Genomic DNA, 17,593 nt, shown 5'->3' on the forward strand with positions numbered 1-17,593 from the left:
CCCAAACTCCGACACCCCCCCCGCCAGCTTCCCTGCATCCCACTCCCACCCCAGTCTCCCTCCTCCTGTGTTTTGGGTTTGCGCTGGGGACAGCGTTGGGCTGGGGGGGCCGCGTCAGTCATGGCTGAGCGGCGCTTGCACAGCACCAAGGGCTGTTCTGCTCCTCGCAACAGCCCAGACAGCTGACCCCAAGGGACCCAAGGGATATTCCAGACTGCATGAGGTCATGCACGGCAATAAAACTGGGGCTGGAGTTTTTGGCGGGGAGGTGCTGCTCGGTCATTGGTTGGCTGGTGGTGAGCAATTGTTTTCATTTGTATCACTTGCCTTTCTTGGGTTTTATTTTTCTCTGTTAGTTTTTTTCTTCTTTTCCTTACCGTTTATTGTTGGTTTTATTTCTTTTTAATTATTGATACCTCAAGCCATGAGTTTTCTCACTTTTGCCCTTCTGATTCTCTCCCCCGTCCCACTGGCGGGGGAGCGAGTGAGCAGTGGTGTGGTGCTTCGTTGCCGGTTGGGATTAAACCACGGCACAAGGTTAGTTGCAAGCCCTGCCTGGCTGATGCTTTAGGCTCTCCATGTTATTCCTACCATCTTGATAGGCCGTCCTTGTTCTTCGTTGCTGCTTTATAGTGCCTTTTGCTCCATAGGCAGCAGTACTCGGGCCGTGCGAGCATAGCTGTCTCCCAACCGCTGGGAAGTAACTCTGCCAAAGGCAAAGAGCGAAACGGCCGTGGCACAACCTGCAGCGATTCTGCCTCTCGAGGGACCCTTTCTCTCACCTTTTACTCTGTCCAGCTCATCTGGAAAGTACGGCTGTTGCAGAAACTGCCACCCCCTGTACCTCCTTCTCGGGTTGGCACTGTGTACAGGCTGCCGAGGTCACCAACTCTGCACGGGACACCAGCACCCTGGCGAGCTTTACACCCGGTCATTCCTTTACCCTTGGGCAGCAGCAGTTCTGCTACAGGCAGCCGCTTTCTCAAGGGCAAAGGGCTGGGACGACAACAGGCTGCTGCACGCTCCCGGTGCGGGAGAAGCTGAGGTCCTTTCTGCGCTGCTAACGGCCCATCACAAGGGAACCCTGCTCTGCTTTTAGCAGAAAAAGGTGTCGGTCGCAGGCAGCCACGTATCGCTGTGCCCAGCTGTTTGGCAGGTGTCTCGCTTGTTTAAGTAGAGGCGTATTTCTTGCCCTGCGGTCTTGATGCCAAAACAATCAGGGGTTCAAGTTACAAAAGCCCTTTGCCATCAGAGCAAGACGACAGCTAGATTTCTACCAGCACTGTATTTCAGCTGTGTTGCTAGCTGAAAATGGCTTGCAGGCCAGGAGAGGTTTAGAGGGGTGTGAATTAAAGAAAGCGAGTGTTTGTTTTAGGGAGGCGAATTAGGCAGCCAAAGGAGCTGAGCTGCTCAGCCGACACGTTGGCAGCAAAGCGCGACTGCGACGCTTGCTGGCAGGAGCGGCACGGAGTGCTGAGCCACGCTCCTGTACCGAGCAAAGATGGAACCTCCAGGGCTCTAGTCATCTGCTAAGGACATCTAATATGCTGCCGTGCCCCTTTGCTTTCCTTGCTTCACGTCTAATTACTTTGCAGGCTGGAGGGCAGGGGGGTAAGTAACATCGTGCGGTGTTTCTTACCTCGGTGACAAAGCCTGCACAGGAAGCCTTGTGTGCCTGCAGGATTAGGAGAGCAGGGTGCTGATAGCACAGAGGTGAGGAAATGTGCAACCCCCGCAAAAAAGCCCAAGGATCACCAGCGCGTCGCTCATCTGCAGATCAGCCGCTCGCATCTGGTCTGCTCAGACGCGCTGTTTTCTGCTAAGCGTAGCTGCCCCCCTCACCCAAAGCAGCTTTCGGTCTCTTCTGACCTGCCTTCAGGACGTCATCCGTGTCGCCTTATTTTTTTTAAATCTCTCGCCAGCATGTGTTGTCTCACTGCCGTTGTCACCGAAATCGGGAAATGAACTCATTAACACTAATGTAGTATTAAGAAGCAGGCATTCTTTATTGCAGCGCCAGATGCACGGGGGATCGCTCAGCCTATCGTGCATGTCGTATGTTGCATCAGTCAAAGCTTGTATTACCCTGTTACATACATATGCATTAAGTTTCCCAGAATGATTATACTTATTCAATCTCTTTCCTGGGACTAATTATCATATTTACATAGTCATTACGTAGGCAGCCTGGGTCTCTGAGGGGCTTCCATGGGGGTCTTTAGAGATGCCTAGTGGTCCCTAGTGCTTGTGAAAGGGCACTTCTTACTGTCCTTCCCGTGAACCCTGGGTTCCTCTTTATGGTCATGAGTTGGCCCATCAACCACCTGGTCTCAAATTGTTGCAAGAGTTGTGAGCTTCAACTGGGTTCTGCTTATCTAGACGTAAGCATTTTTTAGTTCCAGCTATCTCTGGTTAACCAGGAGGCCTATTCACAAGCATCCTTGAGCTATCAACGTTACTTACTGTCGTTTAATGAATTGTTAAGTTCGCCTCACAACACTGTCACTCCCACAACCCCAATGTGAGGTGCAGACAATCCCTGGGGCTCAATCCGGGGGACACCCCCCCACCCCGTTCCACAGGTTCCCTGTGCTCCTTCTCCTCCGTGGGTAATGGGGTGGGGGGCACAGACAGAAGCAACCACCAGATTTTTAAAGCAGTCAAACGCAAAGGACTGAAATGCTCCAGCCACTTGGGTGCTTTTTGGTACGGAGGCAATGAAGATTACTGCCTGGGCTGGGAGTGGGAAAAGGGCAGGGAAATGTAAACCCTGTACGCCCCAACAAGCAGTTACTGCCTTTGGATGGTGTAAACTGGGCTGTGAAGTCATTTCTCACCCTCCTGAACGTTCAGGAAAGACTAATTAACAGGCTGCTGCCGTAGTGGCAAGGCGGTGCTGGGGGCTGGGGGCTCCTGGCTGTGCGAGAGCTGTGATGAGCCCAGGACCCTTGAGGCCCTGTCACCCCTCTTGTGCGTCCCAGGCTCTCCCTGCCCCTTTCCTGGCCCCGTCTCTTTCCCATGCTGCTGGGATTATTTTTGTTGCTTCCCTGTACCTCTCCTCTCTATTCTTCTGTCCTGCTCCTTCTTCCTCCCTCTTGTTCTACCACTCCTTTTTCTTTTTCTCTCTGTGCTTTTGTCCTGCTCCCTCTCCCTCCTTTCTTCATCCTCCATCTCTGTCCTGCAGCCTGTCGCTGTTTTTTCCTTTTCCATCTTTTTATCCTGATCTGCATCTGCCTCTTTTTTCCCGACAATTTCTCTGGCTTGTTCCCTGGTGTTCTTTTCCTCTCTGCACCGGTATGTGCTCCTCTGTGTCCCTGCCTTCCAATCTTTCTCCCTCCTTCCTTTTCTTTCTCCCTCTCTCCCTTTGTATTGCTCATTGTCGCTGGTATTTTCCATTCTGCATCTCACTGTCCCCATCCTCCTTCCTGTTCATCTCTTACTCTCTCTGACCCTTTGTGCTGCTCCCTGCCCCTATTATTTATTGCTTCACCTCTCTGCCCTGCTCTCTGTTGCTGTGTTTTCTCTTGCTCCATGTCTCTGTCATTCTCTCTGTTGGTCCCATTGGCTTTCTATCCCAGTGTCCTGCTCCCCATCCCTCTCTCTTTCACAGTATCCCGCTTTCTGGCTCCCTGTCCCTCACCTGTTTTCTATATCCCTCTGTCCTTCCTCCCGTCTTTCCTTGTCCCTCTGGCCTGCTACGCATCACTGCCTTTTTTTCCCTTCTCCATCTCTCTGCCTCAGTCCTGTCACTCTCCTCCTCTCTCATCTCTAATGTTTCTTTCTTGATCTCTGCCCTGCTCCCTGTCCCTTTTCTCTTATTCTGTCTTCCCCCTAACTTTTTGTCTGTATATCTCCATACTACTGCCTATCCCATCGTTTCTCACTGTGTCCGCCTGCCAAGCTCGCTGTCCCATTATTCCCCTTCGTCCTGTTCCCTGGCCTTTTTTCTCATCCTGCAGTCCATCAGACCATCTTCAATAACGGGATGGTCCACGTGGCACCAGGCCTGCTGGCGTCAGATGGGATTCACCTTTCTCAAAGGGGGAAGAGCATCTTTGCTCATGAGCTAGTGGGGCTTATTGACAGAGCTTTAAACTAGACTTGAAGGGGGATAATATCAGGCTTGCCCGTGACAAGCTGTGGGATGACACACCAAGGTTAGAGGGACAGGGTGCTTGTGTGTGTGGCTTTTGCTTTACCTATTAAACTGTCTTTATCTCAACCCATGAGTTTTCTCACTTTTACCCTTCTGATTCTCTCTCCCAATCCCACTGTGAGGGGAGTGAGCAAGCAGCTCTGTGCTGCCTAGTTGCCGGCTGGGGTTAAACCACGACACCAGTGCAACAGGTTGATGGTCAGCTGGAGTCAGACCCCATCAGGGCAGCTCCCAGGGATTTTCTGAGAGCTGGTGGAGAGAAAGCAGGAAGAGGGGCAGGAGATGGCTGCCCCCATCCCTCTGGGTACCTGGAGGCCTTCCCACTCCCTGGAAAAGGTGCTGGGTGCCTCTCCAACTCAGCGGAACTCCTCCAGCCCTGCTCACCCCATGCAGTCGCCCCCAGCTCCAGCACCTCCCCTGAAGCCTGTCCCATGGCCACCGACTGCCTCCAAACCCTGTCGTCATAGCAGCAAACTGGCCCTTTGTCCTGGTTTTGGCTGGAATAAAGTTAATTTTCTTCCTAGTAGCTGGTATAGTGCTGTGGTTTGGATTTAGTATGAGAAGAATGTTAACACACTGACATTTTAGTTGTTGCCAAGCAGTGTTTATACCAAGTCAAGGACTTTTCAGCTTCTCATACTGCCCTGCCAGTGGAGGCTGGGAGCGCACAAGAAACTGGGAGGGGACGCAGCCAGGGCAGCTGACCCAAACTGGCCAAAGGGGTATTCCATACCATGTGATGTCATGCCCAGTATATAAACTGGAGGGGGTGGTTGGCCTGGGAGGGATCGCTGCTCAGGAACTCACTAGGCATCTGTCAGTGAGTGGTGAGCAATTGCATTGTGCATCACTTGTTTTGTATATTCTATTATTATTCCTTCCTTTTCTGTCCTATTAAACTGTCTTTATCTCAATGTACAATGTACCAGCTGCCCCTGGCCTCCATCAGTTACATGCGTGAGCCACCATGGACTGAGGAAGCCTTGCGGATGAGGAGCATTGAGGGCGAGGGTCAGGCAGGCGGCACTGCGGAGGAGGAAGGGGCAGAGGCAGAGGGAGAAGCATCCAAGAAGTGAAGGTCTCCTGCCTGGTGCCAGGAGCTGTGGCGAGTTGCAAGTCCTCTCCTCTATGTCCTGGCCCATCCCTGCCACCCTTCTTCAGACGTCTGCCTGCCTCCCTTCATCTCCCTCTCTGCCTGCCCCTTCCTCCATCTCTCTCTCTGCCTGCCCACCTACATGTATGGCTTCCCAAAACTTTTGTTATTCTCCTGCCAAATCTGCCCAGTACCCCATTGCCTTTTACATTTTTAATATGTTTCTCTCTTACCAGCTTCCTTTCCCTGTTTATTTTTTCCACGCTGCCTGGTACACCATTACTTTTTAAATTTAATTTCTACATCTTCCCCTATCCGTCTCCCTGATCCTGGTTTTTTATTCCTCCCTCTGTCCTGTAGCCAGTTGCTTAGGACTGGCTGGGCATCAGTCAGTTGGTGGTGAGCAATTGTTTTCATTTGCATTGCTTGTTTTTCTTGGGTTTTATTTTTCAATTGCTTTGTTGTTAGGGTTTTTCTCCCTCTTACAACTGTTTTTTAAAATATATTTTTAATTATTAAACTGTTCTTATATCAACCCATGAGTGAGTTTCTCACATTTACCCTTCTGATTCTCCCCCCCATCCCACTGTGAGGGAGTGAGTGAGCAGCTGTATGGTGCTTAGTTGCTAGCTGGGGTTAAACCATGATGCTATGTCTACTTTGATGAAGCTGCCTATTGCTATTTTTTAATTGCTTCCTGTCTGTTGTGAGTTCTTGAGCTCTCTCAGCCTCTACCTGTATTTGAATCATCCGGCAGTAACAGTTAGTAACAGCAGGACAGTTAAGCAAGGCACAACAGCAAAGGCGAGCGGACAGTGTTGTGGGCTGTGATGGGGATGAGGTCAATTGCTTGGGTTTTGTTCTTTTGGGGTCTCTGTGCTGCCCGAGTATTTAAGTTGGTCAAAAGGAGTTGCCGGTCTGTTTTGTACGGCAGGCTCTCTCTTTTGGGAAGTGGTATATAACATCTGTGTGTGCTTCTCTGCATTTTCCCGAGGCGGGCCTGGCATCGGAGCTTGTGGTTCCCGAGACATCAGAGCCGGCCCGACTAGACACGCGGGCACCTGATGCGGCCACTGACCCTGGAGGTCAGATTTAACTGGAGGAGAGCGGAGCGATGTTAGGCTGCTGGGGGAAAGAGGGAGTCCAGGAGGTGGCTATTGCGGTGAGGGTAAGAGGAGGGATGGGTGCATGCTTCTCGTGGGTATTACTGTTTTTCTTGAACTTGCTGATGTAACTGGCTCAGCATGGCAGACTGGAGCGCAAAGCACAGATCAACAAGGTTAGCGGAGCGAAGAAGTTCAAACGTGGACGGTTTACTGTTGGTTGGGGTAGTTGTCAGCATCTGCTTGACTTTGCTTTATTTTGTTGCTGCAGATGCACAGTGGGGAGCCAGATGCCGAAGGGAGATGGTGAGGGGAGAGCCATAAGGAGGGCGGGCGGCAGACGGCCCTGGCCATGTCTCTGCCCGGATCCTACGCCTCTGTGTCCGTGTGTGTCCGTGTGTCCGTGTGTGTGTGCCTCCCCCTGCCCCCCCGTGTCCGTGGGGGGGTGTCTGCCCCCACCCCCATGCCCCCGTGTCCAGGGTGCGTGTGTCTCTTCCTCTGCCCCTGTGTCTGTAGTTCCCTAAAAATGCCATAACTCGTCATTAAATTCAACTTTCAGCCACAAAAATGAGAATTACTACAATAAAGTAACCCAAAATGTTTTCATTATATTTTTATGTAATTTTACGGTTTTCCCACAGTTAAAACTATGAACAAGCTTCTAATAATAAGCTCTCAGAGTTCTTTCTGATATGGTGAAGGGACTCCTGAGAAACCTTTCAAACTGAAGAAACTGAACTGAAGGAAGAATTGGAGCCACAGTGGTTCATAACAGGACATGTTCTTCAGCTGGACAAATTGAAGGAGCAGCACCTTTGTCATAAACCTCCAGCAAGGAACAAATTAAAAAGAAAAACAAACAAATCTGTCATATCAGAACCATCTCCTCGGTCGTTTCCCGTTATCAACATTTCCAAAAGCAGCTATTCCAATTCTGAACCGTGTCTCTACCCAAAAACTTTTATGAATGAAAACTGAATTTTGAAAAGGCAGTCCTTGAGAAAGTATCACTCAAAAACATTAGTATGACAAAAATTGTGTCACAGGCTGTGAGAGGCTGAACTGTGAACTATTTATCTTGAGCCATTTGTCTCTGGGATGGCTTGTTTAAGCAGGACAGTCTGCCGGCCGCTGAATGCGATAAGGACGACTATCAGGGCACTGAGGCACCCGGGGAGGAGCGGGGCTGGAGCCACCGGAAGCATGCAGGAATGCGGAGCCTGCCATTGTCGTGGAAAACGTGGTTCTTGAGATAACGTACCGATTTTTGGTGTTGATCAGCGCTTGCGCGAACAGTCCGTATGTGCCCGCATCAGACCGTGCCCTATAAAACCGTGGAGCCAAGCCGTGGGGTGCACCCACCGCCCAAGAGCTGAGGGCTGAGGACCAACGGGACGCCGCTGGATCCACGGTGGTGACTATTCTTGCGACCCTGTCCCGGGTGCTTGCTTGATTTCTGCCTTTTTCTTCCATCCTTACCCTGTCGCTACTATTTTCTACTTTTGATAATAAAAGCTGGTTTGGGGTATGCGGCATCTGACCTGATTTGCGTCTTAAACTCGCTCTTGGGATCGTATCGAAACCTTCCCCGACGTTGGATCGGGACATTAAATTGGCGTCCCGGAGAGGATCCCTGGAGAGGAGAGTGCTGTCCTGTTCCCCACATAACGTGAGACCTCTCAGGAACATGAGGGGGCGAGCTTGGCTTGTGTTTGTTTAAAAACCTACGTGCTGCCTTCCGAGACGAGCGCTTCCCCGCTTTAGACGCGATGAGCGACAGTAAAACTGCCCATGCGGAGCAAAAAGTTTTGTTTGATTTTTTAGAAAAATATAAAGCGCGACCCTCTGTGCCCCGGGTAGACTGGGCTCGGGAAAACTGGTATAACCTGCAGAGCGTTGTTGATCGGGTGGTGGCTTTACAGCAAGTCTCTGGAGTGAGGTCAGGGAAAGGAAAAGCCGTTGTCTGCGCCGTTCTCGGTGCCAGCCTGGCCGCAGCGGTAGAGGCGAGGGATCGCCGCCTCGCTGCAGAATCTCAGCTCACTGAATCCCTCCAAAACCTCGCTCGGTCCCTGCAGGGGCAAGTGGCGGAATTAAAAGAACAGCTCGAAGCAGAAAAGAACGAAGTGAAACGTTTGCAGACTGCTCTTAAGGAGCGGCTCCTTGCGGATGCTGTCCGCGAGGAATTTCCCCCAAAATCAGAAATCGGCTACCCCCTTTACGACCTGCAGGCAGCGAAAGAGAGAGTAGAGAAGCTAGAACCGCCTTCGTCGCAACCCTTAGTCAAGACTGGGTATATTTACGATGATGAGCAGGACCAGTCCCCCCAAGTTACAACTAAAGAGGTCCCCTATACCACCACCGAGTTGGCGAAACTAAAAAAGGAATTTAGCTGAACCCCCAAGGAGTCAGAAACGGAGTATGTGTGGAGAGTATCGTTGTCGGGGGGGGACCACGTTCCATTAAGTGAAAAGGAGGCAGAAGGGTATTGGGGACCAGGAGTGGTTTTAACTACTGGGAACCACCGTGCCCCCTGGTCTTTAACCCAACGGGCAGCCTACTGGGTGGGGGGGTTGAACCCCTTGGAGAGGGGGGATCCCCTCACGATTACGGGCACTGTTGATCAATTAGTGGAGAGTGTGCAGAAGGCGGCTTGTCTGCAAATGATGTATGATCGAAAATTAGAGCCTGGACAGGAGTCCCCGATGATGATGCTGGTAGATCCCGAGCGAATGACTCCCCTTATAAGGGGGCTCCCCGATTCTTTGAGGCCCGTTGGTATACAATTACAAGGAAGGATACAGGCGATGCCCCAGGTTGAGAGAGTTGCAGCTGCTTTAGAAAGACTCACGCCCGATGGGCACCATCAACCCCCAGGTAGGAAAATGTGGACTTGGGGAGAAGTGGCCCAGGAATTGATTAATTACAGGCGCAATTATGTTCCCGTTAACCTTCCAGCCACCAAAACGGACTCCAGGGGCTTGAGGCAAACAGAAGTAAAAGCAGTTCCGCGCCCTGGGAGTGACAAGAGAACACCCCTCACCAAACGGCTGAGAGGGAGAGACATCCCGAACAAACGTAATAGACTGTGGGCAGAGGGACGGCAGAAGGGGATCCCGCGTGACATAATGGACGGGCTGCCAACAGACAAATTAGAAAAGTTGGTTACAGGGTGGCAGACCCACTCTCCTTTTAACTCCCCGGTGTGGCCAGTACAAAAACCTAATGGCAAGTGGAGATTGACTATAGATTATTGCAGACTTAATGCAAATACTGGTCCTTTGACAGCAGCGGTACCTAATATTGCTGAGCTTGTAACCACAACCCAGGAACGAGCCCACCCGATTATGGCAACAGTGGATGTTAAAGATACAGTTTTTATGGTTCCTCTGCAACCAGAGGACCAAGACCGCTTTACATTCACTTGGGAGGGTCAGCAATTTACTTTCACCCAACTCCCACAAGGATATAAGCATTCCCCCACTCTAGCCCATCATGCGTTAGCGCAGGAGCTAGAAGTAGTTCAGACAGAGAAGGAGGTCAGTGTTTACCAAGATATCGACGACATTCTTGTGGGAGGGGATGAGACAGAAAAAGTTCAGATAACTCAGGATAATATAATTTCCCACTTATAAAGCTTGGGGCTGAGAATTCCACCAGAGAAAATACAAACACCGATGAGCAAAGTAAAGGTTTTAAGAGTTTGGTGGAAGGAAGGAATGACGTGTATTCCACCAGACACCCTTTCCTCATTAGATCAGATTAAAATGCCAGATTCAAAAAAGGATTTGGAGCACGTACTAGGATTACTTGTGTTTTGGAGAAAACATATCCCTGATTTTTCAATTATTGCAAGACCCCTGTATGACTTGTTGCGAAAATGGGCTCAGTGGGAATGGACTAAGCCCCACGAAGAAGCATTGCAGTTGCTAGTGTTTGAAGCGACTGCCCATCAAGCTCTTGGTCCCATTCACCCCACAGACCCCGTCCATATTGAATGGGGATTTGCCAAGAGCAGGCTATCAATACATTTATGGCAAAAAGGCCCCGAAGGACCCACTCGACCTATTGGGTTCTATTCTCGCAGTTTTAAGGATGCGGAAAAAAGACATACTGCTTGGGAGAAGGGTTTGTTTGTAGTCAGTTTAGCCTTGAGAGAGGCTGAACAGACTATTCAGCAACAGCCTATAGTGCTTAGAGGCCCATTTAAGGTAACCAAAATGGTTTTAGCAGGAACTCCAGCCCCTGACGGGGTGGCTCGGAGAGCCTCTGTGTGGAAATGGTATGCCCAGATAGAGCATTACTGTGACATTTTTACAGTGTCTGAGGGAGCTGCCAAGATGTTAACCATTCAAGAAGAGATGAGCCCAGACAGAGAAACATCTGAACTCCCTCCTGTAATACAAGTGGCCCCTCTGTTTTCCGAGCAGTTGCAGGATGTTTGGTTTACCAATGCTTCCTCTAAGCGAGAAGGAAAAACTTGGAAATATCGAGCTGTAGCACTCTGCATAGACACCGATGAACAAATAATCACTGAAGGGGAAGGTAGTGCTCAAGTAGGGGAATTAGTTGCGGTATGGAGTGTTTTCCAGCATGAAGCCCAATCTACCTCTCCTGTCTATAGCTATACTGACTCCTATGCCGTATTTAAAGGCTGTACTGAATGGCTTCCGTTCTGGGAACAGAATGAGTGGGAGGTCAATAGGATACCTGTATGGCAGAAAGAAAGGTGGCAAGATATTCTAACCATTGCTAGACAAGGAAAGTTTGCAGTAGCCTGGGTGGCTTCCCACCAACAGGATAACACCCCTGTTAGCCAGTGGAATGGCAAAGCTGACGAATTAGCGCAATTAGCTCCCCTCCAGAGCACCCCAATAGCAGAAGACTGGGAGCGATTGTTAGAATGGCTGCACGTAAAGAGGAAACACTCAGGGGTCAAAGATCTCTACTGTGAGGCCCATGCTCGAGGTTGGCCAGTTACCAGGGAAGAATGTAAAACTTGTGTGTCTGCCTGTGAACAATGCCGTACCTGCTTAGAAAGACACCCCCTGGAAGGTGACCCCCTACACTCGAGGGAGGGGAAAGGGCTGTGGGAAGCTTGGCAAGTGGACTACATTGGCCCTTTCCAAAAATCAGAAGGAAAGCATTACGTGTTAGTTGGAGTAGAGATAGTGTCAGGGTTAGTCCAAGCCAAAGCATTTGCCAGAGCTACTGGGGAAAACACGGTGAAAGCTTTGAAAGGGTGGTTTGGCACCTTCCCCAAAACGCGGTCAATTCAGTTGGATAATGGTTCCCACTTTACTGCTAAAATAGTCCAAGATTGGGCAACCCAGGAAGGAATCTTGTGGGTACGCCATACTCCGTATTATCCACAGGCAAACGGAATTGTGGAAAGAATGAATGGCCTACTGAAATGCTTCCTCAAACCACATAAGCCAGGATGGGCCAAACGGCTATGGGATGCAGTGACTACTGTTAACAGTCATTGGGGAGTAAACGGGTGCCCGAAAATTACAGCATTCTGCCTGAAGGCCCCAACCATTATACCAGCCCCAGATGGCCTGGGTCATCCCAGAAATCCATCACATTTCCCGGGCCAACCAGTCTTAGTTGAACTCCCCATGGTGGGGGGCTGTACCCCTGGTACTGGAAACCCCGATGAATAAATATGCTTGGAAAGCAAAAGAGGCTCATGGAAAAGAACATAAGATCAACACCAGGTGGATTATTCCATCCTTCTAATAACAACTTGTTTCCAGTTCCTTAGAACAAACCGAGTCTGTTTTCTTTTCTCTTTCAGGTGAAGACTCTGGAGCCTGCCTGAAGGAACACATGAAGCTATTGATTGTCTGTGTGGTTTTGTCGGTGATTGTTTTGTTAATATTTATAGGATGTTTGGCATACCACCGCAGATGTTGTTTTGGTCAACCCTTGTTGCTGCCTTTAATATTTGGGGGAACTCTTGCCCCCTCTCCCCCCCTTTTTGACTTGTCGTGGCAAAATGAATTTATTGTTTTAGGCCAGCAAGTGGCCAACGCTTTTAATCTGACTAACTGTTGGGTATGTGGTGGGCCCTTAGGTTTGGAAAGCTGGCCACAGACTGCTGTCCCTATTTCCCCGAAATGGTTAATGAGTAATTACAGGGAGGTCAAAAAGGATTCTTATTGAGGTGAAGACACACAGCCCTGGACAATACGATACCCAGTCCAAGGCAAATATTGCTTGAACTGAACACAGAAAGATGGTGTCCCTATAGGAAATAGCAAGTGCAACTGGACCTATACTTACAGCAACCGTTGCCTCACTGATGGTTGTAGACCAGTTGATTGTTCAAACCATGGGGCAACCACATCATTGCCAGAAAGGGATGACCAGGCATCTTGTTGCCTCTTGAGCTCCAGTTCTCCAAATTTTGTACCTTGCTGGCCCAAGTTGGGTGAATCAAACAGGGCACAGAAAACAGTTTGCCAATTTTTGGTCTTCCACTGATGAGTCTAATAACCGCCTTAATGTTACCTGCTTTTGGCACCGTGGTTCCGGTCCCTGGAAATGCAAATTCACCAATAAAACATATTCTCAGCTCCCTGACAGGACTCAAATTTGGTGGTCAAGTGATAATAAAGACCACTGTCAGGGACATTTGAGCATAGGTCCGGATGGACTTCCTATCTGTTGGGGCACCATGGAGGAGGTAGGAAAAACCGTGGACAGGTTGTTGATGAACAGTCTGTCACATCATCCTCTAGGAGTAGGTAATACAACATATTTCCAGTCATCACGGACGCCCACCGGTTTGTTTGAAAATGGTACCCTAGCCTTAAAGGGCCGCTATTGGGTGTGTGGTCAACATGCCTACAAACTGTTACCAGCAAATTGGACTGGAGCGTGTTATGTGGGGGTAATTTGCCCCTTGTTTTTTCTGCTCCCGGAGGATGAAGGTGACAGACTGGGTGTTAAGGTATATGATGATCTCAATCGATATCGGCAGTCCACTGATACTTCCATAGCAGGTAGAAGTGGTCAAACCTGGGGCAAAGATGAGTGGACCCCTCAAAGTATCGTACAACACTATGGACCTGCCACCTGGAACCCCAACGAGGGGGTTAGCGGTGCTCGAGAACCTATCTATAATTTAAATTGCATTATTTGGTTACAAGCCATTCTAGAGATCATTACTAATGAGACAGCCCATGCCCTTGATCTGTTGGTGGATCAAGCCACACAAATGCGAACAGCAATATTACAGCATCGCATGGTTCTCGACTACCTGCTAGCCAAAGAAGGAGTTGTTTGTGGTAAACTAAATGATTCTAACTGTTGCTTAAAAATTGATGACAGCGGGAAAATTGTTAAACAAATTACCGTGGGAATACAAAAGCTGGCCCATGTTCCTGTCCAGACATGGAAAGGCTGGTACATTGATATGTTTTCCTGGCTCCCTGGTCGTCCATGGGTTAAGCAAATCCTATTCTACTTGTTATGTGGTTTTGCCATGTTGGTTTTTTTACCATGTATCATTCCATGTTTTATACAATTGACTCAACCTGTTGTCACTAATATGCAATTTGTAACTACTGTTTCACCTGACCGTGTTAAACAAACTCGCACTGTGCATCAAACCATGCCATTGGTAGTATGGATTGTATGAAATGCTCTTTTCTGGCCTTTTCTACATAACTATCTTTTCTCAAAACCACCATGGGACCTGAAGCAATCTTTGAACCATGGGGTGGTGTGAGAGACTGAACTGTGAACTACTTACCTCGAGCCGTTTGTCTCTGGGATGGCTTGTTTAAGCAGGACACTCCTCTGGCCGCTGAATGCGATAAGGACGACTATCAGGGCACTGAGGCACCCGGGGAGGAGCGGGGCTGGAGCCACCGGAAGCATGCAGGAATGAGGAGACTGCCATTGTCATGGAAACCGTAGTCCTTGACATAACGTATGGGTTTCTGGTGTTGATCACGTGAAGGTTGTGTGATAGACGAAACCTACAGTGCGTGAACAGTACATATGTGCATGCATCAGACCGTGCCCTATAAAAAACTATGGAGACAAGCCGTGGGGTGCACCCGCCACCGAAGAACTGAAGGCTGAAGACCAACAGGACGCCGCTGGATCCATGGTGGTGACTATTCTTGCAACCCTATCCCGAGTGCTTGCTTGATTTCTGCCTTTTTCTTCCATTCTATCCTATCGCTATTATTTTCTACTTTTGATACTTTTGATAATAAAAGCTGGTTTGGGTATATGGTATTTGACCTCATTTGTGTCTTAATCTCGCTCTTGGGATCATATCGAAACCTTCCCCGACATTGGATCAGGACACAGACATACACACATTGCCTTTTATGTATATAAACCTATGCGTGCATATAATTTAAATATTTTTGTATAATGTATTTTATATTGCATATTTATATTGCTATATAACAATACGTAAAACATAAAAATAGGAGGGTTTTGATACTGTGTTTATGTACACATTACCTGTATCCCGATCCTTCTGAAAGGAGACTTAATGCTTCATATGTATGTTTGACCAGAGTTCAGCATATCAGCTAGTGTTTTGGAATATGGAAATTTCAAATTTTCTTCTAGAATCAACAAGAATTAAATTAACTTAAGAGCATGAACTTTTTTTTAGTACTGTAACAGAACCTTAGTGATTTAGATAGATATTTCTGCATGTGTTATTTTCTTGATAGAAGACAAAGCTTACTGAGGTTACAGCTTACTGATGACACTATATTATTCAAGATAATAGGAACAGCTGACTGAAAAACTGCAGAAGGGCATTATGGAATTGAGTAACTGGCAAATACAGCAGTCGATGAAATTCAATGTAGATAAGTGTAAAAGAACATACGTAGGAAAAAAAAAATCTTAATTTCACATATTGAACAACAGACTTTGAACTGACCATCGTTCAAGAGTAAGATCAAATCAAATCATTAAGTTTGGAAAAGACCTCTAAGATCATCAAATCCAATCATGAACCCAACACCACCATGCCCACTAAACCATGTCCTGAAGTGCCACGTCTACACAGTTTTTGAACAGCTCCAGGGATGGTGACTTTACCACTTCCCTGGGCAGCCTCTTCCAATGCCTCACAATCCTTTCAGTAAAGAAATTTTTCCTAATATCCAATCTAAACCTCCTCTGGCACAACTTGAGGTCATTTCCTTGTCCTATCTCCAGCCACCTGACAGGAGAGACCAGTACCCACCTCGCCACAACCTCCTTTCAGGTAGTTGTAGAGAGCGATAAGGTCTCCCCTCAGCCTCCTCCTCTTCTCCAGGCTAAACTACCCCAGTTCCCTCAGCTGTTCCTCATAAGCCTTCTGCTCCAGGCCCCTCACCAGCTTGGTTGCCCTTCTCTGGACAAGCTCCAGCACCTCAATGTCTGTCTTGGAGTGAGGAGCCCAAAACTGAATACAGGACTCGAGGTGCGGCCTCACCAGTGCCGAGTACAGGGGAACAATCACCTCCCTGCTCCTGCTGGCCACGCTATTTCTGATACAGGCCAGGATGCCACTGGCCTTCTTGGCCACCTGGGCACACTGCTGGCTCATATTCAGCCGGCTGTCGACCAGCACCCCCAGGTCCTTTTCTGCCAGGCAGCTTTCCAGCCCCTCTTCCCCAAGCCTGTAGCGCTGCATGGGGTTGTTGTGACCCAGGTGACCCAAGGACCTGACACTTGGCCTTGTTGAACCTCATACAATTGGCCTCGGCCCATCGACCCAGCCTGTCCAGATCCCTCTGTAGAACCTTCCTACCCTCGAGCAGATCGACCCTGCCTCCCAACTTGGTGTCATCTGCAAACTTACTGAGGGTGCCCTTGACTCAGATCTCAGACTTATGACAGACTTTTCCACAAGAATCTCAGCCCGATGTTCAGCAGTGTTTAAAAAGGCACACAAAACAGCATACAGTTTGCAAAAGAGCAGAAAGATGGAACAGCTTTCATGTAAGGGATGGCTAAGTAGACTTGGAAGAGAGAACTGGAGGGTAATCTGTCTCTTCCTGTGCAAGGACTGGGACCGTCCAATGAAGCTATTGGAATGGGGTTCAAAACAAAAAAAGAAAAGGAGGGGGTTCTTCACACAATGGCTATTTGAGCTGTAGAAGTACTTGGCAAAGGATATTGTGGACAATGAAAGTTTAAATGGGTCAATGGGAGACTGAACAAGTTCATGCAAGAGAGATCAGCTTTATTTCCTTATCCTTGTTTAAAGATTTCCTAATTCATCATTTTTTTATGTTCTGCCTTTCTTTCATCGGACCATGACATTCCCCTTAAGACATTCTCGTAAGTGCCATACAGTTTATTTCCAAACAGAAAACTGACAGATGGGCACAGTAAATAAATACTTCTCTCTGTAATTATCCTAATTTCTAATAGCTCCATCATGTTGCCTGGAATAAATGCTGATAGCTGCTCTAAGCTAGCTGAGACCTTTATTGCAAGGAATGTGTCCTTATCTCTACAAACATTTACTCGCAAGTCCACAGAAGACACCATTAGCATAAATAAAAGATAAACATGAAATTATTTGCAGGAACATAATTGTAAAGTGGCCTCTAACAAACTTAACAGCATACCTTATGCATAATTAATGGTGAATTGCAGTCTGTATCATATGTAAAATTGTTGTTGTGTATCAGGTTTTGTGGCTTAAGCGTGTTAGTTTTCTTCCCCAGTTTTGCAGATTGCACTGTATTTAGATAGGAGCGATAACAATAAAGTGGATACGTGATTAAATTTGGTTTGGTACAACGTCTTTATAAACTACAACAAATAATGGGATTGAGGAAGCAGCCAGAGACACTTTGTACCTAGTTTCAAGCTCCAGGGAGATATTGAATGTGGAAGCAGCAGACTTCCCATGCAACGCTGCAATAGCCAAGATGAGCCCCAGGCAATGCTCGGGTGTTTCATTTCCTACAGCTTCCGTCCCGATGACGCCAGCCACGGGGCAGAGTGCACCACACAGGCCTGTGCCCCCCCCCACCCCCCGAGGCAACTGGCAGGGCCAGGATGGGTAAGTTCATGGCTGAGGTGTCTCATACCCCAGTGCTGTACTCTTTGAGTTTTCCTCTCACCTTCCTCAAGATGAAGAGCTCTCCCCGGACCACCTAGAGAAGCACTTACTCTGCCCTACCTCCTGCGGGTCTTGGACCTCTCAGGCCCCCAAGACCCCCCACAGACCCTCCACAGCCCCCTCAGGCCGCCCTCCCC

General features: G+C 48.6%; 2 protein-coding genes across 2 annotated transcripts in view; both read left to right on the forward strand.

Moving 5' to 3' along the window:
- Positions 1 to 2,887: 2,887 nt before the first annotated feature.
- The window catches only part of GMNN (geminin, DNA replication inhibitor), a 20,297-nt gene continuing 5,591 nt past the window's right edge, over positions 2,888 to 17,593 (forward strand). Inside the window, exon 1 of the mRNA XM_010577948.1 lies at positions 2,888 to 2,893. The gene's annotated coding sequence lies outside the window, so the exon portion shown is untranslated. The remainder of the gene's footprint in view (positions 2,894 to 17,593) is intronic.
- Positions 7,879 to 10,030, forward strand: LOC104838287. The gene is given in 1 exon segment (XM_010577947.1): positions 7,879 to 10,030. A coding segment is annotated over 1 exon segment (1,863 nt). The 5' UTR covers positions 7,879 to 8,121; the 3' UTR covers positions 9,985 to 10,030.

This window comes from Haliaeetus leucocephalus, unplaced genomic scaffold (assembly GCF_000737465.1).
Source record: "Haliaeetus leucocephalus isolate CR32 unplaced genomic scaffold, Haliaeetus_leucocephalus-4.0 Scaffold587, whole genome shotgun sequence".
Classification (NCBI taxonomy): Eukaryota; Metazoa; Chordata; class Aves; order Accipitriformes; family Accipitridae; genus Haliaeetus; species Haliaeetus leucocephalus.